At 40.7% G+C, this 24581-nt stretch overlaps 2 protein-coding genes and 1 long non-coding RNA gene across 3 annotated transcripts in view; 2 read left to right on the top strand and 1 right to left on the bottom strand.

Moving 5' to 3' along the window:
• Nucleotides 1-998: 998 nt before the first annotated feature.
• Nucleotides 999-1697, top strand: LOC124630477. The gene is made up of 2 exons (XR_006984432.1): nucleotides 999-1392; nucleotides 1469-1697. It is a non-coding gene; the product is annotated as an uncharacterized LOC124630477 (long non-coding RNA).
• Nucleotides 1698-4923: 3226 nt separating this feature from the next.
• On the bottom strand, nucleotides 4924-5847 carry LOC124630606. The gene has a single exon (XM_047164569.1). It carries the CDS (start codon nucleotides 5845-5847, stop codon nucleotides 4924-4926), a length of 924 nt encoding a protein of 307 aa, XP_047020525.1.
• Nucleotides 5848-8876: 3029 nt separating this feature from the next.
• LOC124630604 (protein vestigial) overlaps nucleotides 8877-24581 on the top strand; it is a 38140-nt gene continuing 22435 nt past the window's right edge. The window contains exon 1 of the mRNA XM_047164567.1: nucleotides 8877-9078. The gene's annotated coding sequence lies outside the window, so the exon portion shown is untranslated. The remainder of the gene's footprint in view (nucleotides 9079-24581) is intronic.

The following is a 24581-nucleotide window of genomic DNA, read 5'->3' on the forward strand; positions in this document are numbered from 1 at the left end:
GTTGTCATGGGGGACTTTAACGCTAAAGTGGGAGTACAGATTTGCGGCAGTAGGATCCCATGGATTTGGAAGCAGGAATCATAGGGGGCAAATGCTCGTCAACTTCTTCGAACGCGAGGGGCTCTTTTTGATGAACTCCTTTTTCAAAAAGCAGCCCCAAAGGAAGTGGACGTGGCAAAGCCCCGACACTATGACTAAAAATAAGATTGACTTCATCATGACGAACAAGAAGCACATATTCAGAGACGTCTCCGTGATCAATAGGTTTAATACCGGGAGCGATCACCGACTTGTCCGAGGCTCTCTGAATATCAACTTCAAGGCCGAACGTTTCCGTCTGATGAAGACCAGGCTCCGACCAACACTGCTCCAAACCATGACAGGATCTGAAACGTTCCAGTCAAATCTGGAGAACCGATTTGCCGCCGTGGAAACCACAACAGATGTTAACCAGTACCATGAATATGTGGTTCGGATCCTCAGGGAGGAAGGTTTGAGATTCTGTAACATGCAGCGTAAGGGCAAGAAATCAAAGAAAGAAAGAAAGAAGAAAGAAAGAAAAGATATTTATTGACACAAGCCATACATACACAAAGAAATAAAAAAAATAGAATAATAATTAAAAAAAAAAAAAGTAATAAAAGGTTGTGCCAAATAGGTCCAGTTCAGCATTATGCCAGACAGCTAGTGTCTGACGCTGGTTTTCAACTGGACCTATGAGGAGTTGCGGGTGTCGATCGGTATGAAATCATTTATGCTCTAAAGACAAAAAATAATAAAACTACTAAACTACTCAAAATAACTAAAAAAAAATAAATAAAAAAAGGAACCATAATCATAATCAGAAGGATTAGTCACAAAAATAAAATAGAAAGTGGAGGTAAAACGTAAATAAATTCATACCGTGACTAATCGCAATCCTGACTAAGCATCACTCAGCGACGACTTTTTTCACACAGATGAAATGTGGTGTTAAACACATTCACAAAGCCGTAACTGGTTGCAACATCTGTTTTCATTGTGCCACCGATCATTGCCGACATATATTAGTGCAAAATAAGCAATTATAAGTTGTGCAAACTCGTAAAATACAATTTTTACATAGCTGTTAGTTGCCAGCAGTCCACATTGAGTGAGTATATTTTACAGTAATTTTTTTTTCCCGTATACGTGCATACAATATGTTTTATTATATATTAATTTTACATTTCAGTTACCTACCCTATGTTCTTGAGAAGAAAAAAAAAATGCATATTAAGTAATCATATCATTCAGGCGAAGGTACATAAGACGTTTGCAAGTGCAAAGTTCACTTCCCTGTACAAAAATGATCACCGTGCACCATGTACACGCCGTAGGGTGCACCTATTGCCAGAAGGCCATACCCACAAGGTAAGTACCGCTGCTATACGCATAAAGCACATGTGCTGCAATTTGCAATATTATGACGGGTATTTGTTACTTTCAGGCCTCCAGACATGGCGCACCCATAACGCATCATGGCCGGTGACCCAAGAGAGACCAGGAATACTCAATTTAAGCTGTGAGAATACACTACACACATTACATACACATTAGCCTCACGCATTGTCATAAAACTACAGTAGTATGCTAAGTGGGCGATATAAATAAGATTTATATCCGTTTCTTATTGATATAATTTAAAATTTAGATAATAGAAATATTTGCCTTCGTCATATCGAGCTTCCGTTGCGCATCTACCATGTACTGCCGTAAACGTCTCTTAAAACTATCGACTGTGTTCATAACTCTAATAGGTGGTGGAATATTGTTCCACACTTTCGCGGCTGCATATCGGAAACTCCCTCTAAACGCCGTGGTTCTATGTGGCTGGATGCAAAGTTGTTTCGAGCATTGTCTTCTAGCGCATGTGCGGCTGTCATTAATCCAATTCAGCTTGCCATATAAGTAAGCTGGCTGTTGGTATTTAATGACTCCAAAGAGAAGACATGCTAAATGCAGCTTACGTCTTGACTTCATTTTTAGCATGGCGTTTTTGTTGAGGAATGGCGTGACGTGACCTCGTCGGGGAATCGAGTAACAGAAACGCGCACAGGCATTTTGCACTCTCTGTATGAGTCGGTCGGTGCGAGCTAATAGACGTGGCCCGTAGACTGTGTCGACGTAGTTTAATTTAGACAGAACAAGTGATTCAACGAGTTGTTCACGAATTGTCTCTGATAGAAAAGGTCTGATTTTGTACAGTATTTTCAGACGATAGAAACAGTTCTGTACCGAAGAAGCCACGTGTTTTTCGAATCTTAAATTATTGTCCATATTTAAACCCAGATTACGCGCCTCGTCTACTCGCTCAATGGGTTCACCCATTAGTTGAAGATTGAGTGTTGGCGGAAGTCTTTTCAATTGCTGCTTAGTGCCAAACACCATATATTTTGTTTTGGCCGGATTAAGAGCCAAACAATTTTCTTTTGACCAGACGGCTATTCTGTGAAGGTCTTCATTAAGGTCAGTTATGGATGTTTTATAGTCATCTGGTTCAAAAGACAAGTACAACTGAACATCATCGGCATATATATGATATTTACATTTTCGGAGGCAATTTACAATATCGGCACAGTATAGAATGAAAAGAACAGGGCCCAATATTGATCCCTGAGGCACCCCTCTATCGACCGAAGTAAGGGCAGACGTCAAGATGGTTCCATCGCTTTGGCTAAGCCGTACTTGCTGCCTTCTGTTAGTGAGGTAGCTTTCGAACCATTTTGTGGCAGCGTCATCGAACCCATAGAATTTTAATTTTGAGAGAAGTAGCGAAATGTTTATTGAATCAAATGCCCGGGAGAAGTCCAATAGAACCAATACTGTACACATTCCTTTATCTTGAGCGGCTAGAATATTGTCTGTTACATCTAATAAAGCTGTAGCTGTACCGCGCTGTTTACGAAAACCGGACTGTAAATCAGGTAAAATGTGATTGGCTTCCAAAAAATTTGTTAGTTGCCGACAAACTACTTTTTCCAGGACTTTAGACAGACAGGGCAATATACTGATGGGCCGTAAATCTTTAACGTCAGCTGGGTTTGTATTCTTGGGTAGGGGCTTAACGAGGGCAATTTTCCATGCATCAGGGAAGGTGGAAGATGAGATAGAAGAATTTAAGATGTTAGTTATCGCTGATAAGGTTTCTGGAAGGGTTAAATTCAACATCGTTAAAGTTATATTATCATGACCTTGAGCGTTCGATTTTAATTTCCGTATTATATGTGAGATTTCCAGCTCTGAAACCGGACACAGGGTGAAAATTGCTTCGCTATACCTATTAGCCCTATAAAACGCAAGTTTTAGATTGCTAGCCACCGGATCTCCAGGAACATTCAAAAAATGACGATTAATACTATCCGGGTTATTGAAATGAGACGGAAGGTCTTGTCTCTCTTTAGCCGTTGTAACTGTAGATTTTAAATTCTTCCACAATAGAGTTGGATTTTTAATTTTATTATTAATATTATATTTAAAATATGCCACCTTTTCGCTCCACAAAGAACTTACTACCAAAGACTTAAGCTGTTTGTAGTAATCCTTTTTTGTTTGTGACTTAGTGGTTCTATAGTTGGCTAAAGCTTGGTCCCGCAGTCTCATCATTAATTTAATATTATCGGTGATCCAGGGGTATGTGACCTCCTTAATTGTACATGTCTTGACCGGTGCATGTTTATCAAATAGCGTAAGAATACGTTGATTAAAAGTATAAACCATTTCATTAACGCTGGCTAATGTGGATATACTATCGCTGTTCAAGTCTGTAATGTCAGCATTGAAAGTATCCATGCATATGCTCTGAAACGGTCGATATGTACAAACATACGGCTTAGGTTTGGTGCTCCTAATATTAAACTCGCTAACGATGATGGAGTGGCCGTTAAACGAACCGAATGCTTCCACAGATGTACGAGTGGCCTTTAAGTCAGTACACAACAAGTCTATGAGCGTTTCGCTGTTACCTGTAAAGTGAGTAGGGGAGGTGACCAACTGAGTGAGACCATGGCATTTTAGAAACTCGGCAATTTTTTTTGATCTGGTTTCACTTGGGACTAACATATTTACATTAAAATCGCCGAGCAAAATAAAATTATCACAACCCCCCAACGTACTTAAAGTATCTGTAACGGCATCTATAAAGAGGTCAAGGTCGAGCCAAGGTGGCCGGTATGCCGTACCTATGGCGATCTTCTTACCGTTAATAGACAGTGTCAGCCACATCTGTTCGACTGATTCGAACCTGGGATCGACAGCGCCAGTCCACGTTCGCGCGCTCAGTCCCTGGCGTAAATAAAAGCCAACACCCCCACCACGGCCCGAACGCACGCTCGCTGGTCGCGGCGCGTGACGCAGACGATAGCCCGGCACTCGCGGAGCGCGCCCTTCCTCGCCCGCACGCAACCACGTCTCATTAATGGCCATGATATCAAACTGGTAGTTCTCGAGAGCTGCAATTAAGTCATCATGACCGGTACCTAGCGAACCCGCGTTGAGGAATCCTAACTTTAGACATTTATTTTTCCTAGGCATCACAACAGATCATTTCAGTTTCCAAAAATAAAATAAAAACAAATACAATTCGAGGCGACATTGTTTCGACTTTGCAAGTCAAGCGCAGACGGAATATGGACATGAATTTGCGCACGTAAATTAAATAAATCGCATAAGAAACGGGTACAGAAGAATAAAATAACGATGTGGACAATATAATATAACAATAACAAAAAAAATGTATCTCAAAAACAGTGTGAACAAAAATTATATGAGTATACTCATAACAAATAACACTTTCCGAAACAACGTGTATAAGGTAATTCTTAAAACGAATTCTACAGTCTACTTTTATATTTGGGCAACGAAACATCTTGGTGACAGTACAATTAAACAAAAGTGGTAACAAACTTATTTTTGTGTAAAAAATCGGTCAACATCCGCCTCCACTTTCAGTTGCACCACAGGCTCACCCTCGTTTTTGCGTGCTAGTATCCGTCCATCCCTGGTCCACGCATATTTCCAACCATAACGTGCCGCTGCCTGACGCGTCAGAGAGAACAGTTGCCTGTTAGTTTTGGTCAGGCGCTCGTTTATGTAGATGCGTCGAGATTCCCCGGGCACTTGGATGTCTTGCGTGCACAGGTTACGGCGTACTCGCGCTGCGCTCAGAATACTGTCGCGTGTCACGCGCCTGGCGAATCGGGCAACAATAACCCGCGGGCGGGCAGCAGTGGCTCCCTCTTCTTCAGTGCGGTTTCGCAGCACATTACCCACGCGCCTGACGAACACCACGTCCCGCTCATCGAGTTGCACTCCCAGCTTAACTGCAAGGATGCTCAGCAACTGGCTTGGGTTTTCTCCCTTCGTCTCGGTAACACCAGACACCTGGACATCATTAAGCAGTGTTTCCTGGTCCCGCTCATTAAGCTGCAACTTTAGGTCCCCAACAGTAGTCTCCAGCTCCGTAAGCCGAGGGGAAACCGACTGCTCGTACTTGTTTTCTACTATGGCAACTCGATCTTCCAGGGCGTCAACTCTGCCCATCAGTTCAGCTCGAAACTCGCGCACTTCATGTCTCAGTGCGCTGACTTCGCCGCGGAGGCAGCGGATCTCCATAGCAAGGCTGACCTCTACTGTTTCCTCAACGCACGTAGCGCTTGAGGATGGTGTGCTAGCTGTTTCCAGAACACATACTTCTTTTTGCTCTGCCATAGACCGCTCGACCACCTGTATCCCTGCATCAGCCGGCGGCGAGGGGCAGATCTCTATGCCTTTAACAGGCGTTTGCGAGTTGTCCGCTCGTGGCTGTTTAGCTTTACAGCCTGGGCACATCCAGTTCGGAGAGATGTTCGCGGATGCAGGTAAATTAACGCAAATGCGGTGAAATGACGCAGGGCATTTGTTGCACTTAACAGTGTCACGCACTGCGGTAAATTTACCGCAAGCTCCACAGTTTGGCATTTTGTATAAGGAAAAACAAAAACAAACAAAAAACAAAAAAAAAAAGTTTGGGTGTCCGGACTCGAACTTGCGACTTATCGCTCACTTAGTATAAACAGTTTCCACTACGCCACTCGGCTACTGGCAAATTGTGTGAAATAGATGTTCTATCTGTACAGAGGAGTCTTATTTTTATTATAATGATGTGGGCAAAGCTTTCGGAAGAGACATTAGGGCTTATGAAGAAACGACGTGAAAACCCGCCTGTCACTTCGTCAGCTAAGCGGGCTCTAAACCAAGAGATCAACAAGCACGTACGACGCGACCTCCGGTGCTCCAATACTCTTGCCATTGAAAGAGCAATTGAGCTGAATCGGGGGTCAAAGGTGTTCGTACAATCTCTTGGAAGAAGCCACTTGACGAAGCTGACCACAACAAGTGGAGAAGTCGTTTCTTCGGTGCCGGCAGTCCTTTCGGAAGTGGAAAATTTCTATGGCCGGTTATACGCATCGCATGCATCTCGACCTGATCCCGGAAATGAGGATTCTAGAGCCACATTAACACGCCATTTCACCGAAGACCTGCCAGAAGTCAGCAGTGGCGAAATCGAGATCGCTCTGAGACAGCTTAAAAATGGAAAAGCCCCTGGCGAGGATGGCATTACAACAGAGCTATTAAAAGCAGGAGGAAACCCCTTACTGGGGGAGCTCCAGAAGCTTTTTAATGCCGTCCTGTTTGAAGGGAGAACTCCGGAGGCGTGGAGTAGGAGTGTTGTCGTCCTGTTCTTCAAAAAGGGAGACAAAACCCAGCTGAAGAACTATCGACCCATTTCCCTCCTAAGCCACGTCTATAAGCTGTTCTCAAGAGTGATCACGAACCGACTTGCGCGAAGACTCGACGAATTCCAACCACCGGAGCAGGCTGGGTTTCGGAGCGGATACGGTACCATAGACCACATCCACACAGTGCGGCAGATTATACAGAAGACCGAAGAGTATAATCAGCCCCTGTGTCTAGCATTTGTGGACTATGAGAAGGCCTTTGACTCGGTTGAAATCTGGTCTGTTTTGGAGTCCCTGCAGCGTTGACAAGTAGATTGGCGATACATCCAAGTGATGAGATGTCTCTACGAAGCCGCTACAATGTCGGTCCAAGTACAGAATCAGCAAACAAGGCCCATACCGTTGCATCGAGGAGTGAGACAAGGGGATGTTATTTCCCCGAAACTGTTCACTAATGCAATGGAGGATATGTTCAAGACGCTGAACTGGAAAGGACGCGGCATCAACATCAATGGCGAACACATCTCTCACTTGCGATTTGCTGACGATATCGTCATCATGGCGGAAACGCTGCAGGACCTACAACAGATGCTGAACGACCTGGCTGAATCTTCTCTACGCATCGGCCTACGGATGAACTTGGACAAAACCAAGGTCATGTTCAATGAACATGTTCTACCGGAACCGATTGCGATACACGGCGCCGTTCTCGAAGTTGTTCGGAAATATGTATACCTCGGGCAGACATTGCAGTTAGGTAGAAACAACTTTGAGGAAGAGGTGAATAGGAGAATTCAGTTGGGTTGGGCTGCATTCGGGAAGCTACGTCGAGTCCTAACCTCGTCGATCCCACAGTGCCTAAAGACAAAAGTCTTCAATCAGTGCGTCCTACCTGTCATGACTTACGGAGCCGAAACGTGGACACTGTCGGTACGGCTGGTTCACAAGTTTAAGGTCGCTCAGCGGGCTATGGAAAGGGCTATGCTCGGCATTTCTCTGAGGGATCGCATCAGAAATGAGGTAATCCGTCAGAGAACCAAGGTCATCGACATAGCCCACCGAATCAGCAAGCTGAAGTGGCAGTGGGCTGGCCATATAGCCGAAGAACCGATAACCGTTGGGGTAAACGAGTTCTAGAGTGGAGACCACGCCTCAGCAAACGTAGTGTAGGACGTCCTCAGGCACGGTGGAGTGATGACTTGCGCAAGACTGCTGGCAGGAGCTGGATGCGAGCAGCCGAAAATCGATCTCAGTGGCGTGCACTTGGAGAGGCCTATGTCCAACAGTGGACTGCTATAGGCTGATGATGATGATGAAAATGAGTTAGGTATGTTACTTTTATCAATGTACGTTGATAAGTAATAGGTAGGTACCTACCTACCTACCTACTTATACAGATATTTTTGTTGGAAGATCATTTTAAGAGGTAAGTACCTTTTTTTTTTTTTTTTTTTTTTTCGAAGAGGTAAGTACCTAAGTTTATATTTTTTTTTGTATCGAGAAAACTTTTCGAGAACGTGTTTTGAAATTAACAGGGTTCTCAGAAATATGTTCAAGATTAAATAATACTTAGGTAGGTAGGTACATATGTATTTTTTTCGCTGTCAAAAACTGTCCTATAGATTTGGCCAAAAAATGTTTTGAGACAATTCAATTTGGGCATTCAGCGCCTTAAGTACCAGAAGAAATCCCAAAGTGTCCCTAGGGATCTACCTTTGTATGTAGGCATCCCTACACTAAAATATTTTTACTAGATATTTATTCTGAAATGACGAAATAAAACGTGCCGAGTCCGGGGCGTTTGCCCCCTCTGCCCCCGGCACGCTACGTCACTGGTGACTACTGACTTGATACTCACTATATAATATAGTTGTCAACACAGTTGCCAAAACAAGTGGGAGTGTTCCGTGGGTAGCAAGGGAGGGGTAGGGGGAGGAGCGCGACACTAGCGCATCACTATTGCACTTGTACAGGTTATAAAATCTTATCGGGACACAGGTCACATAGATTCAGAGAATTGAATTCCTGATGGTGCCAGGCAAAAACACATGTGGGCGGAGCTCAAGTCGGAGGGCGGGCTCGGGGGTCGCGCGTGGGGAGGGGCGACAGGGCGGGCCAGCGCGCGCGCCGGCAGTGTCGCGCGCCGCGCTGTCCCGCTAGCACGCGTGTCGCGCCGCGAGTGCAGTGTGCTGTGTAGTGCCGCCGAGCAGAGCGCGAGTGACAGGATCCCGCCGCAAACATTGCTACACGGCATGTTACGAGTTCTGTGAACACTGTGTGCACCAAGTGGACAAGTGTCTGAGTGCGGATTGTGCTTGAGTGCTTTCTTCCATTGCTCTAGGTATGTTGGGATCTTGATAGTCTGCAAATAACGTTTAATATGAAATATCTATAGATGCATATACTTAAGTAAGTATTTGATAGCACAACTATTCAAGGAATCCCAGGGGCGGAACTAGCCCTTAAAAAGGTTGTGGACACGGCCATCCGATATGACTGAAAATGTCGAATCTGTTCGGGGCAACAATCCGAGTTTTTGAGTGAGATCTACTTACCAAGAGTGGTGTATTAAGGCTACCGACAGGTACCACTACGAGAGCTTTGTGCCCCCGGTGCCGGTGTCTGATCACCGGTGGTCACCGGCGGGTTGCTGTTTGTTCCGCCCGGGGCTCCTCGGTAAATAGTCGCCTGTTTCACAGCACCCATCATCTAGGTAAACTTCTTTTTTTGTTATTAGGTACAGAAATAAACCGGCCAAGTGCGAGTCGGACTCGCACACCGAGGGTTCCGTACAAATGCTGTATAAATAAAAAGTGAGTTTCGCGCCAACCGTTTAGTTTAGAACAATCATAGTTATGGTAATTTCGTGAGAGTCAAAATAGTTAATATTTTTTATTTTATAATATAACTAAAATAGTAGGCCAGTACCTTGTAAAAGTTATTTTATTGAAGTTATTTATATACAACATTTTATAGTCATCATTTCAAATGTCTGTCAAATCTGATTGAAAATAACTAATTATGTCTTAAAGGTCATGGGGCATATCTGACCCGCTTTGTAAAAAGTGGCGGACATGAATCAAAGTCGTTATAAATCGTGGAGAATGGTATGACGTTTCTTTGAATATAAATATTTTATTAAAATTCCATGGAGACGAATGTCCAGGATCGTTTGAAAAATATAAAAGACAAGCAGTTTCAGAGGATTGTACAGGTTGCAAATGCTAGTTTTTATTGTTAAAGACATTACATAAAGAAGGAAGGTGCCAATCCGGATGACCAGGATCTGATGAGGATCTGGAAACCCAGAGAAATCGAGGGCAACTCTTGAATATTGTAGGCACGCATCGAGTCATAACCAGACATGTGAGTGTATTTTTGAGGGTACTGGTAAACTGAAGGTTTGGAGCTGATTTGATTATGGAGACTACAGAGAGTCAAGGGAACTCCCAAACGGTATGTTGCAACTACCACGTGTTTGGGCTTATTTTATTCGTATTGGCGAAGACTTTCCACAAAGATAGGTTTGACTGCCATTGTGGGATCGACAGCTAAGATCAGATATAGTTATGGAACTCCTTTACAATTTATAACGTAACCTTGTGTTGGAGCTTTTTTTATTTTAGGTGATGAGAATTCACTACTAACTTGGGTTAAAGCAGCCATTGCAGGAATGGGGTCTTTTATTTTTGAGGGATTAATCACCTAAAGAGCCCCAGTTTCAGGTTTTTTTCGAAACCGCCTGACGACTTGTAGCTGTCGAATTGTAACAACGACTTCTAGAGAGTAGGATTAGGGGCTGCTGGCTTTACGTTTCTAGATCCTTGACAAAAGTGTAATTCTGTCCCTTTCTTTGTTTTATAAAGTCGGCATTATTTTATTTTGTAGCATTTTACAAACAAATCCAACTTCAAACATATAAAAAAGCAACAAGAAAACAAAGGCAAGAAAGAAATTAAAAAGATGTTAGGTGCATCGGTCTAGAAGTCGGTGTCTAGAGGATGCATCTATATTTATTTAACCACCGAGATCTAGACCGATGCATATAAACAGTTTTCTTGTTGTTTTAGAAGTTGTTTTTTTTTTGTAAAAAGTTTTTATTTTTATAACTTTTGTGAAAAGTTCTCGTCAATACGAATAATATAAGCCCAAACACGACGTAACTAAAACATACTGTTGAGGAGTTCTCACGACTTTCTCACGTCTCCATCATCAGGTAAGCTCTAAACCTTCACTGTTTGACAGTATCACCAGACATACATCTGAGAATCAAGTTTTAATCCTATGCATGCCTACAATTTCTGATAGTTGCCCTCGATTTCTCAGGATTTCCATCATCAGATCCTGACCTGATGACAATGGAAATAAACGGCGAGTATACTCTTTCACTACAAAGAAATGATTTCTCAATTCCGTCAAACTTGGTCGTTTAAATTCCCATTGAAATGAGGAAAATATTTAGGGCCTTACTACAAAAACTTTAAACCCTGTTTTACACTTGTCTAATAAAATTTTGGCTGCAAAATGAACCATATGTCAACGTCATAAATTGACATTTTTTTAGACAAGGCATAAACTGACGTTTAAAAAGTTTTTGTGGTAAGACGGTTAATGTTTACACCTGATTTTCTCTAGATTCCCATGGTTCACATTGATGCGACTAATGCCATAGTAAATCAGAGCCTTTATCATTATACTGTGCTATATTTCGTTCCGCCGTGGGTATGGTTTTCATACTAAGGTGCCCAATGACCATTGAATGATTTAAAATTTTTCACAGTTTAGAGGCCATTATATTTAAGAAGTGTTTGATATGAATTTGACTTTTTATTCAAAACGTTAATATCTCTACGCGTTCATGTGAAAAAGGGTAGGTAGTAAGTTTATAATTATTAAAAAAATATTTTATGTCATGTAAGCAAAAATAATATTTTATGTAACTTCAAATTTATCATTTTCGCAATTTTTCCTTTATCTGTACTATATAACGTTGCTTCGTGCCGAATTTTCAGATTCTGAGTTCACGGAAAGTACCTTGTAGGTTTTGATTCCCTAGCGTGTGACGGAAATTCGTCTAAGGTGTCGGTAAAACTGCTGTATCTTTTGATCGCGTTAACTTAGAAGTTTGATTTTTTCATTGCTTAAAGGGACAATAGACTTAGGTATTTGGTATAAATTTCAATTTGGTACCTTTATTCGTTCGTGAGAAATAAGGTAGTAAGTTTCATTTTATTAAAATATTTTTTTTTATATTATATAACAAAAAAAATGAGATTTTCGCAATTTTTCCTTTATTTGCATTATATAACAATGCTTCATGCAAATTTCAAGATTCTGAGTTTACGGGAAGTACCCTGTAGGTTTTGATTCCTTTGTGAGTGTCGAGAATTTGTTGAAAATATCGACATAATCGGTTGTATCTTTTGATTGGCTTGGCTTAGAAGCTTGATATTTTCACAGCCTAAAGGGACAATAGACCCGAGTATTTCATGTGAATTTCAGCTTGATACGTCCACGCGTTCTTAAGATAAAGGGTCTTGACAGACAGACAGACAGACAGACAGACAGACGGACTACAAAGTGATCCTATAAGGGTTCCGTTTTTTCCTTTCGAGGTACGGAACCCTAAAAATAATTAGGTTGCCTCTTTTTTGAAACTAAAGAAAGAAATATGAAAGTGGAAATTGATTATTTTATCGAGCGTTCTCTTAGTTTGAGGTTCGAACTCGAGAGCAAAAACCCCGAATTGTTTTGCAATATCAAACTATTACGTGTTACGTCAGTTTTTTTGTGATTAAGTAGTTACTTATGCAGCTGGAAATAGGCTGATCTGGGCGATGTGTGACAGTAGTAATGTGACCTCACAGATATATAAGTGTAGGTAGTGGTTGGGTATGCCCAGAGTGGCCACGAGCGCAGTTCCGCCGCTGAGGAATCCATCCAGCGTAATACTGGTAATCATTCATAAGTACAGTAATGAATCATCAAATACATGAATCGAACTTGCAGCGCAATCACAAAAATAGAAAACAGAGCGCAAATGTTATATACGATTAGTGATATTAATTCAGCCGCAGTAACTTCGACTTTAATTCTTAACGATTTACACCGAATTCAAGACATGCTGATGAATGCCTTAGCCAATATCTACCGAGGCCATTTAGACACGCACCTTTTTTCAGCCTCTCAGCTGATTGAGCAGCTCAACATCATATCAGGAAAACTACCGCAAGGAGTTTCACTCCCCATTAAGGATATCCAAAAGGATTTTCAATACATCTATGAACTTATTCACGTTAAAGCCAGAATTACACGTAACTTTTTATTATTCGAGTTGCATATTCCACTACTAAGTGATGATGACTACAAAATATATCGTGTTATCCCAATTCCATTCATGAGACAGACACACTTAAAACTTGTGCAACCTTTATCAGCCTTCATCGCAATCAATCTGATTAAAAACTCGTATATTACATTGGAAGAAGAGGACATGCGTCATTGCACCGCCTACAGAGAAGAAGAATACACCTGCATCTCCAATCAACCAGTATACAGTTTCCATGATAAAGATGCACCATGTGAGGCTAAAGTGTTCAGTCAACAAACATCGCTGGCGTGCGTCATTAACGACATAACTTGCAAGGAAACTTGGATAAAATAAAACTACATAAACCCAACGTTTGGTTGTTTACGTTGTGCAATAAACAGCTGATGCGCGTAATATGTAGCGATCAGGTGACACCAGCGGTCAGTGACGGGACAGGAGTTATCGCCTTGGCGCCAAAGTGCCTATTACAGAAAAAAGATGCCACGATATTTACTTTCAATCACATGGGAAGTAAAGTAAACATGGAATCGGATATCGAAGTACCGACCATAAATTCAACTATAAACAACATGTTCGATCTAGGTTGGAGGAACGCACAATTGAACATTACTGAATTGCGTGGAGTAGAAGACGTGGCCCAAATTGAGCGTCAAATCGCCTACCAAAAACGACAGGAAGTACTGCCTCAGCTTTCAAATGTTTCGCCACACGATGTGTATTTTTACTCCACAACTTCCTTGTTGTTGGGAGGATTTGCTGTGGTTGGCATCTGCCTTATTATCAAGAAGCGAAGAAAAATTAATTCTTCGAATACTACACCAAGCACTAAACTGGAACAACAGAAAGGAGCTGACAACGAAGAAGTAAACATCGAGATGCGAGAGATCCGGTCCCCGACTACACAGGAATCGAGAAAAGGATTTGTTTTGATGACATATCTTCAAATTAATGTTTACATAGTTTTACTTTACATTTGCTTAATTTTATTATTCGTTCTACATTATTTCATTTATGCATGTTTACACTTTAATTAATATTTTTATTTGCTTTGTGATGGTTGCCCAACTCGCCTTTCGGGTTTCTTATCTCACTTTTTTCCCTTGGGAGCATGTACGGTTTCCGTACAATGACTCGGTTGCTGACTATGCGACCTCAATTTACTTTAATATAATTCTTCAATTTAAACTTAGTTGACATTTTTCACTCATCGCGATTGGCACGGTGGGCAGCCAACTTATAACTATTTGTGACTTTAAGAAATAAACTATTTCAAGTGATCTGCCGTGTTTTACCGTCAACTCAACTTAACTACAATCAACATACCAGCTCTGAGCCATACAGTAGTAATAGTTAGTCTCGATGTAAATATGAAATGATAGAGTTGTGTGTCAGCATCCTCTCCACTAAGTACCTACTTGAGAACTTCCTCCAATCGATGATGAAGCAATAGCTAAATAGCGAGGCAAAGCTAGCCTTAGCACAGTAAGGGCAGTCGGTTCTGTGTGACGAGTGAGCCGCAGTGCCCCTGCGCGCTCGCGTTTCGCCTCATCTCGGCCTAGGCAGGTACTAGTTTGGAGGACGCTTGATAGCCCGAGGTAGGTAGATCTCTTTTGAAACCTACGAATAATGACATGTAGCTAACCTAACCTATCCTGGAAGAAACCCATTGCAAAGGATTCCTTTCAAAGGAACGAGAATACTGAGAATAGGTAACTACGACAAAGAATATTACCTATTAGCTAAAGAATTTACGATCGGCGATCCGAGGTCGGGAAGTGGAGAAGATTACCTTATTTTTTTATTATTATTTTTCTGAAAATATTTATCATATAACTTACATTCCTAATATGTACATATTTTTTACATCCTCACAAAGTAGAGATTTCAACGAATAAAATGTCTATGATTGTTCGGTAGCGGCACGCCGCCGGCGGGCGGCTCGGTACACGTTGTTCGTCAGCCGGTACATCTGCAATAAATAACATATCACAATAGCATTTTGTGTAAAATTACTGGTCTACCTGGATCAATCAATGCCAACGAAGATGTTATTATTAGAAACCATAGCCAAATGCCTGGCTGAGCACAGTAGGTTAGACTTGCTATGGCCTAAGCGCAAATCTGAGCCCTTGTAAATATATGTAGTCTGTTGTATGTTTGTATATATGTAGTCCTTGGTATCGGTTACCTACTTGCACTTTACTTTCAAGAAGAATCCTCTACAAGTTGTTGTTATTGGTGATACTGTTAAAAAGTGTACTGGGAACTGCACAGGTCGTATGACTGATCAGGAACACTGAATGGCGATTTCTTTGTTGGAGGTAGTCATTCTAAAGATAAAGATAAAGATATATTTATTTTGCAAATATGGGTACAAAGTAAATGGTGTTATAAAATAAACAAGTTCTGCCATATTTTGCCATGCGGCGTGCAAACATTTACAAATTGTTGTTATTACAATCTAAATTATACACATTAAATTATACATCAAAACTAAGCAATTAAATTATACAAATAAGTAGCATTAACTAAAACTAGATAAAACTCTAAACATAATATAAATAAATTTAAATAATGCTTAACAGTATACAATTAAATAGGTACCTACTTAGACTACTTAGCGACTAGTGTAATGTCTTTGTCAGATAGAAATTCTCTTATATTATAGTATGCTTTAGTAACTAAATATTGCTTTAACTTATTTTTAAACATTTTAGTAGGTAATTCTTTCCATGACTTAGGAATATTATTGTAAATGATCGGAGCCATGCAGAAGACACTTTTGCGCATTAAAGTAGTCTTAGCGGTCTGGAGACATAGTCGGCTATTGTCGCGTCTGTTTCGTGGAACAGTATCGGCAAGTCGTTTAAAACGGCTCGGGTTCGACTTTACAATGCCATATAAATATGCGTTTGCACAATCTCTTCTACGTCCTATACCCTTGTGTAATCAGAGGTCCTATACTTCGCTTTTGCCGACGAGAGCTATCATGTGTCACAGAGGAACATTGACTTTAATAAAATTGAGACTTCAGCAAACTTAAAATTGAGACATAAGTTTTTCTATTGTGGAAGTGATGGCAAAAGATATGGTGTGGGTTAGATAACAGGCGGAAAGATGTGTAGGTAGGTAGGTACAAAGACATTAAAAGAATGAATAATAGACTGATAGCGGTTAGATTGATTGTAGATGTTATAGTTCCGAGGCAAGGACACGTGGTAGGTCAGCGCTGTTGTTTCGTGCCTGCGTGCGCAAGACAGTATTTATGCTGAGCGCTGCCCCTTTCACGCATGCGTGACTACAGCGTTTTTCTTTTTATGTTCATAGTTTGTTTTGTCCCTAGATTTATTTGTTTGTTGTTTCTTACGTTATTTTTGTGATGAATAAATGGTTTTTCTTTCTCCTTTCTTTCTTTCCTAAGGGGAATGTGTGTTGTTAAGAGAATGGATCGAGTGAGGAATGAGTATATATGGATGGTTTGTGTGAAAGTCGATATGGTTAGAAAGAACGTTACTTGTGAGATGACCTCAGACAAGGGTGGTTATGGAAGGAAAAGACCTAAAAAAATTGGTAGGCATAAGGGCAGGATCATGACAAGTACATTGAAGATCGCTGAATAGGTAGGTAGGGCCAGATTTAGAAGTTAAGTAGAATAGAAAATCATTTATCTACATATTTCGTCGTGGCCTAAGCGGCGTGGACGTCGTGGCGGTCGTCGTAGGCAAGTACCAATGCAACTTTTCTAAGTTTGTATGTACTTTCTAAGTATATCTTAGACACCATTGGCTGTGTTTCGGATGGCACGTTAAACTGTAGGTCCCGGCTGTCATAGCACATCCTTGGCAGTCGTTAGGGGTAGTCAGAAGCCAGTAAGTCTGACGCCAGTCTAACCAAGGGGTATCGGGTTGCCCGGGTAACCAGGTTGAGGAGGTCAGATAGGCAGTCGCTCCTTGTAAAGCACTGGTACTCAGCTGAATAACTTTAATGGGCCCTTATGCAACTGACGGTATGCCAATTATCGAATTTATATACCTACATAATAATAGTGTAATGTCAGTCATCATTATTATTATCCATTCTTGTAATGGCCACACATTGTTGTCTTTTATTTAGATAAGACGATATCCATTGAAGTGAAATGCCTCTAATGCTAATTGATTCCAATTTATGCAGCAATAAATCATGAGAAAAGGCCTTAAATAAATCGAAGAACAGTCATGTTGTGTAATGATTATGATTAATATTCATCAATATTCATAGTTTTATGTCTCTATTTATTTTAGTTTAGTTTTAAAATTCTCTTTTGTTCTTTTGGTATGCGGTGTTTACCTTTAAGTAATGTTTGCATTGTACCTTATAGATTAATTGTAATTACTGTTATTGCATGCTTTCATGTATAACATTGTTGGTAGACCTAATAAATAAATAAAATAAATTCATTAATATTATTTTTCTTGTATGTCTCTAACCGACCACGGGACTACAGAGTCCCGGATTTTTGGAAGGCGAACGTGGGGCCGAAGCCAACACGCTGAAGCCCTTTTGAGACAACTTTAATGAAATGGCGACACAAAACCGACGATTATCCCTGTATACACTATAGAAACGTACCCAAGGACAATCCCCGATTCTGTGTTAAACTATTGCTAAATATGGAATAAAACTACAAGGGCTATTGGGATGGGATGCTAATGGACTGGGAATGGAGATAACTATGGGAAATATGGCACCTGCCGATAACAATGTTTGCTCACGTAAAAATGGCAGGTGGAGACTCGCCAACTCACTTACTGGGCCCCCGGGAATCAGTCACTGAATAGCAACAAGAGGGCAACAGGGACATGAGCGGCTGAAGGGTGACGATACCCCGGCGAACTTTAAACGCAGATCACGCGCTCCCTGTGGGTCCAACATCACCGGCCCACTCGCCACTTACCACGAGGCACCTACCTACCCTCCTAGCGGGCTGCTAACCCTGCTCTAGCGACTCCACTCTGACCGGCCGATGAAGGCAAGCCAAGAGCACTCGGATGTATAGCCCCGCGGGGTCGCTATTTCCCGTCATCCGCCTCAGATGCTCTGCGGGGATATTATTTTTATTACTATCGCTTACGTTCATCATCCTCCGAGCCTTTTCCCAATCATGTTGGGGTCGGCTTCCAGTCTAACCGGATTCAGCTGAGTACCAGTGCTTTACAAGAAGCGACTGCCTATCTGACCTCCTCAACCCAGTTACCCGGGCAACCCGATACCCCTTGGTTAGACTGGTGTCAGACTTACTGGCTTCTGACTACCCGTTACGACTGCCAAGGATGTTCAATGACAGCCAGGACCTACAGTTTAACGTGCCATCCGAAACACAGTCCATGGTGTCTAAGATATACTTAGAAAGTACATACAAACTTAGAAAAGTTGCATTGGTACTTGCCTGACCTGGGATCGAACCCGCGCCCTCTTACTTGAGAGGTTGGTCCTTTACCCACTAGGCCACCACGACTTATTTACTATCGCTTACGTTGTGGATTTTTAACCGACTTCCCAAAAAGGAGGAGGTTATCAATTCGGCCGGTATGTTTTTTTTTTTTTTTTTTTTTCTATGTATGTACATCGATTACTCCGAGGTTTATAGACCGATTTACGTGATTCTTTTTTTGTTCGACGCGGAATAGCTGCCAGTTGGTCCCATAGTCATCAGGTCAGGATCTGATCATGGAAACCCTAAGAAATCAAGGGCAACCTTCGAAAGTTCAAACTCAAACTCAAACTCAAAATTTTTTATTTCAAATAGGCCTATGAAAGCTCTTTCGAAACGTCAAAGTTAGGTGCACGGTTCCAAAGAGTTGGTCTCATGGAGAAGAACCGGCAAGAAACTCCATGGACACTCTTTTTAAAAGAAAATAAAAATAATTACAAACATACAGTTTTCTATCTAGTCCTGAGAATGTTATACAATCCAAATTAAGCTAAAAATGTATTAATAAATTATACAAAATAATTTTAGTGCAATCGTTACTGGAAAAATAATTTATACAATTCAAAGTAAAAATATATTGGGTAACCAAGTTATTATATAATGCAATTTGGGGTCTTGCTGGCTTGGGCTTGGCTGGTCTGGGCGGAGGCACTCCCGTGTCCCGGTCGCCGGGGAAGCCACATGTGCAGAGAAAAAGAAAAAACAATATTAATTTAACGCCAGGCATCACTGTCATTAATGTAATCCTGAATTTTTTAATACGCCTTTTTAATCAAAACGTTTTTAACTACATTCTTAAACTTTTTATCAGTGAGATCAAGGATACACTTAGGTAGCTTGTTATAAAAACGCACACAATTCCCTAAGAACGACTTATTTGTTTTGTTAGCCTAAACTTGGGAACCACTAATTTATGTTTGTTACGTGTATTTATCTGGTGAATGTCACTTTTAACTGTGAATTTATGGATGTTTTTGCGAACAAACATAATATTTTCAAAAATATACAAGGAAGGTAAAGTAAGTATATTAATTTCCTTAAAGAATTCTCTAAGAGATTCGCGAGAGCCCATGCCATAGATCGCTCGGATCGCCCTTTTTTGCAAAACAAAAATTGATTGGACATCAGCCGCTGCCCCCCATAGCAAAATGCCATATGACATCACGCAATGGAAATAGGCGAAGTATACAAGCCTGGCCGTAGCTACATCGGTCAGTTGTCTGATTTTTCTGACTGCAAAAGCAGCAGAACCAAGTCGCCCTGATAGGGAATATATGGGGACCCCATTGCAATTTACTGTCAATGGTAATGCCCAGAAATACTGTACTGTTAATTAACTCTAATTTGCTCTTATCGAGCATTATATTTGTTTCAACCGCAGTGACGTTAGGCAAACAGAACTTAAGACATTTAGTCTTGGAAGCATTTAATAATAAATTGTTGGCTGCGAACCATTTGGAGAGAATTTCTAGGCTTTCGTTAATGTGACTAACATTGGGGTTCTTACGCTTAACTTTAAAGACAAGGGAAGTGTCATCCGCAAACAAAATAACATCCGAAATATCAGACAACACAAATGGAAGGTCATTTATATAAGCTAGGAACAGAAATGGACCCAGTATAGAGCCTTGAGGCACGCCCATTTTTACAACTGTCCCCGAAGATGTTGAGCCGCAGACATCCACTTTTTGCTGTCTGTTGGATAAATAAGACCGGACAAGTTCAAGAGATTTTCCACGAATGCCGTAGTGTCTCAGCTTAGAAATGAGTGTATCGTGGTCCACACAATCAAATCACATCAGTTGTAGGCATACATAGGGTAAAAACTTGACACTCAGGTGTATGCCTAAAAACACTATACAACAGTGAAGGTTTGGAGTTGACCTGATGATGGAGACCAGAGAGGGTCGAGGGAACTCGACAACTGAATATGTAAACTACCTCGTGTTTGGGCTTATATTATTTGTATTGACGAGACCTTTGCAAAACTGAAGGCTTGGAGCTGACCTGATGATGGAGACCAGAAAAGGTCGAGGAAAATCGACAAGTGAATATGTAAAATACCTCGTATTTGGGCTTATATTCTTTGTATTGATGAGAACTTCCCACTTATATGGATAGGGACAACTATTCATATCACTGAAAAGCTGTAAATAAAAAACTTTTTTACAAAAAAAATTTAACCGACTTCCAAAAACACTAAAAAGCAAAAAAAAACTAATTTTAGGTGCATCGGCCTAGAAGGCGGTGGCAAAATTAACTTAGTAACACTCATAAGGCACCGACTTCTAGGCCGATGCACCTAAAATTAGTTTTTTTTTTGCTTTTTAGTGTTTTTGGAAGTCGGTTTAATTATTTTTCTGAAAGCAAAACTGTTACATCTATCTCATCATCCTCCGAGCCTTTTTCCCAATCATGTTGGGGTCGGCTTCCAGTCTAACCGGATTCAGCTGTTACATCTATCTATTATATAAAAATGAATCGCAAAATGTGTTGGTAAGCGCATAACTCAACAACGCCTGGACCAATTTGGCTAATTCTTTTTTTGTTGTGTTTGTTATTGTCAGGAGAAGGTTCTTATGAAAAAAAAACATTGGGTAAAGTAGAGAAATCAGTTGACGGGAGCGAAGCCGCGGGCAAAAGCTAGTTTTTTATAATATTAAAATTACAGTAACGGCTCAGAGTTCCAATTTTTAAATCCGATTAAGTACTGGATTCCTTTCCGTCCTCCGTTCCTTCTTAACGCCATTGGATTATCTAGTACCTACCTTCTAGCGACCATTCTTGCGACCTGCTTCGCACGGGATAACAGTATTTCCCCACTTTACATTTATGTTATTATATCTAGGTAGCTACATATACATACCTTTCTCTTTAAACACTCTATCTACCTATTTAAAAAAAATAAACGCTCGAACAGTTGCGTAGTTTTGAAGATTTAACAAAGGGTCTAAGGGTCAATTCCCACTGAAAGAGCAGCGGCCGGCAGCGGCCGTAATTGCAAGGGATTGAGCGCGAGCGCGGCGGGCCGCGCGGGGCGCCGCGCGGCGCCGCACCGCGCCGCGCTCTTACATTTTCCGTGCTCTTTCAGTGGGAATTGACCCTAAGGGACAGAAAAAACGACTTTGTTTTCTACTATGTAGTGATACCTAGGCCGTAAATATTGATACGGACACGGTTGGATAAACAAGTATCACCAGCATGGCCTAGTCGCCTTGTCTAAACATTATAGTATATTAAGAAAGTAAAATAAATAAGTAGATAAACTGAATGCATTACCTATTCGCAAGTTCCTCCATAGGTAAGTATTTCCCAAAGTGATCCAGGACTGAAATCTATATAAATAAAAATGAATTGTTGTTCGTTAGTCTGATTAAAACTCTGGAACGGCTGGGCCGATTGAGCTGATTTTGATTTTAAAATGTTTGTAGAGGTCCAGGGAAGGTTTGAGTTTGAACGATACGAAGTTCGCGGGATCAGCTAGTATTAAATAAGAATAGGTAATAAAGCGTTTCCCAATCTCCTCCAAGAGTTTAAAAATGTACTAGAATTATGTATTTTCGAAAATAAAAATGCAATACGTCAATTTCCGAATTCCTCCACACATTTTATATTTACAAAGAAATAAAATATATTTGTGTTGCATTTTGTTGGCAAGTGATAACAAAAGTCAGATCAGTCAAATAGTGAAAGGAAAAGCAGTACAAGAACATGTATGTGAGGAAAAATTTCATTAAAACGTTTAGCGATTTTCAATACCAAAAACAGTCAAACATTAGAATCATTCCCTTTTGGATCCCATTTTAATATTTGTGGCGTTCGATCTCACAAATAATTATTTTATATTCAAGAATCCGAAAATCGATCTCAGTGGCGTGCACTTGGAGAGGCCTATGTCCAGCAGTGGACTGCGATAGGCTGAAGATGATGATGATGATGACAAGTTGGCTTCAAAATACCTAATAAAAAAAAAACTTTTTACAAAACTTTTTTATTTTTGGCTTTTCAGTGACAAGCATAGTTGTCACTATCCGCATAAGTAGAAATTAGTCATCAATACGAATAATAGAAACCCAAACACGAGGTAGTTTACATACTTATTCAGTTGTCGAGTTCCCTCGACCTTCTCTCGTCTTCATCATCAGGTCAGCTCCAAACCTTCACTGTTACATAGTGTTATCGGACGTACGTAACGTACACCTCATTGTTAAGTTTTAATAGTATTAATAGTTTTAATAGTAATTTTCGAAAGTTGCCCTCGATTTCTCGGGGTATCCATCATCAGATCCTGACCTGATGATTATGGGACCACTTGGGAAGTTTAGTCTCTCAAACAAAAAAAAAAATAGCAAATCGGTCCAGGCGTCTTCGAGTACCTAACGTACCTACGAAGCCTAGGTTCCTAGGCCTACCATATTCAAATGTTAAACAAAACTACAACAGCACACGCGCGAGATGTCACCCCTCAGTGCCAGTCCGACTGTCACCCCTCTCTTGTATTTTTGCTTTTACTTGATTACCTAAATTAATACCTCAAAGCTAGAACATTTATTCTGCTTAATTTTTGAGTCCTCAAAAAGTTAAAGAGGAGGTGGAGGACTTTTGTGTTCCAAAGGTTAAACCCAGCAAATAGCACCATGAATTATTTCTACATGATTGCTTTACTACGTTGTTTCGTCGTTTTTTATTTGGGGGGTGCTCAATACGTAGTCCGCCCCGGGTGCCACCCGATGCTACGCCGCCATAGCCTAAACATACAAAGCAGAAGTGAACTCATTAAAGAAGCAAACACTATAACTTGGCGTACTTATATCGGGTGTGTCGTACCTTATCACATTAAATTAAAAACGTTAATATACTGGTTAATATATATCGATTAGCACGAAGAAAGAAATAAAATACGTAAAAATAAAAAAGAATTTTTCAAACAAAGTAAATAGAATAAAAATATACGAGAATTGGTACACCTTTATAATGAGTCATTTATTATAAACAACTGAAATTCTCCCTTCAAAACTGAAAGCTGTCAACTGGTCAAAACATTCAGTACTTCAACTTTATCTCTGCTTTACACACATGATTTTGTAAATTATGAAATTATGAAAACGAAAACTGACTCCTGTGGCCAACTAAACCACTGAATGGATTAGGTTATTTTTTTTACAATTCGCCATAGCATATCATAAAGTGTATGTGATAGGATTGAATGTGATTAGGTACGACACACCCGATATATTGACTTGGATTTCACATAATATATAAATATGTCGCCGTCTTCTGGTTGAAGTTTCTATTTAATTAAACGACTTGCGCCTTTATAGAATGACTCCATATATTCAGTAAAGGACAACTCGCCAAGTACATAGTTGTGTGGTTGCCAGTTTCGCCTCTTTTTTTTCTAGAGAAGTTGTCGGCTTCCGCGCCGGTGTAATAAGTAGATATTTTTGGTTACAAAACTAAAGGTAGAATTCCGTGGGTCCAGGCCCGCCGTAAGCGGGCGTGCAAGGCGTGCACCGCACGCGGGCGGCACGTCCTAGGGGGCGGCAAATCGAGCGACCTATCACGTAATATTAAAAAAAAACAATATATTTTTACCAATTATTTGATTTCAATATTTCTGAACACAGCAATAGCGCTAAGAATATTACTTACACTGCCGGTTTCAGTTACATCTGTTGATCATTTTCAAAATTAAAAATTATTAAAAACGATTTAAGATCAACCATTAGCGTAGCGTGGGGGGAGAGAGCAGGGGGGGCAAATGCCCTGGGCGGCACTATTTAGGGGGCGGCAAAATTAACCCATACGGCAAAATTAAACCATAATTACGTAATAAAAATATTTTTACTAAAAATAGATGAGTAGATTAGCAATTAAATTTCAGAAAAAGCCGCCCTCGCTTTGGTCGTCCCCTATCAATTTTGACGGGTTCATCCTTTGCATCCCCAAAAAAATTCGCGCTCGCTGCGCTCGCGCCTCCATTCATGTCAGTTATCGCAGTCGCAATTTATCTTTGTTTAATTGTTGAAGCATTCAATTC

The sequence above is a fragment of the Helicoverpa zea genome, chromosome 5, assembly GCF_022581195.2.
Source record: "Helicoverpa zea isolate HzStark_Cry1AcR chromosome 5, ilHelZeax1.1, whole genome shotgun sequence".
NCBI lineage: Eukaryota > Metazoa > Arthropoda > Insecta > Lepidoptera > Noctuidae > Helicoverpa > Helicoverpa zea.

What these genes read in the sequence shown, in the direction of transcription:
- LOC124630606 (XM_047164569.1), bottom strand. Translation starts at nt 5,847, where the DNA reads ATGTGCCCAGGCTGTAAAGCTAAACAGCCACGAGCGGACAACTCGCAA.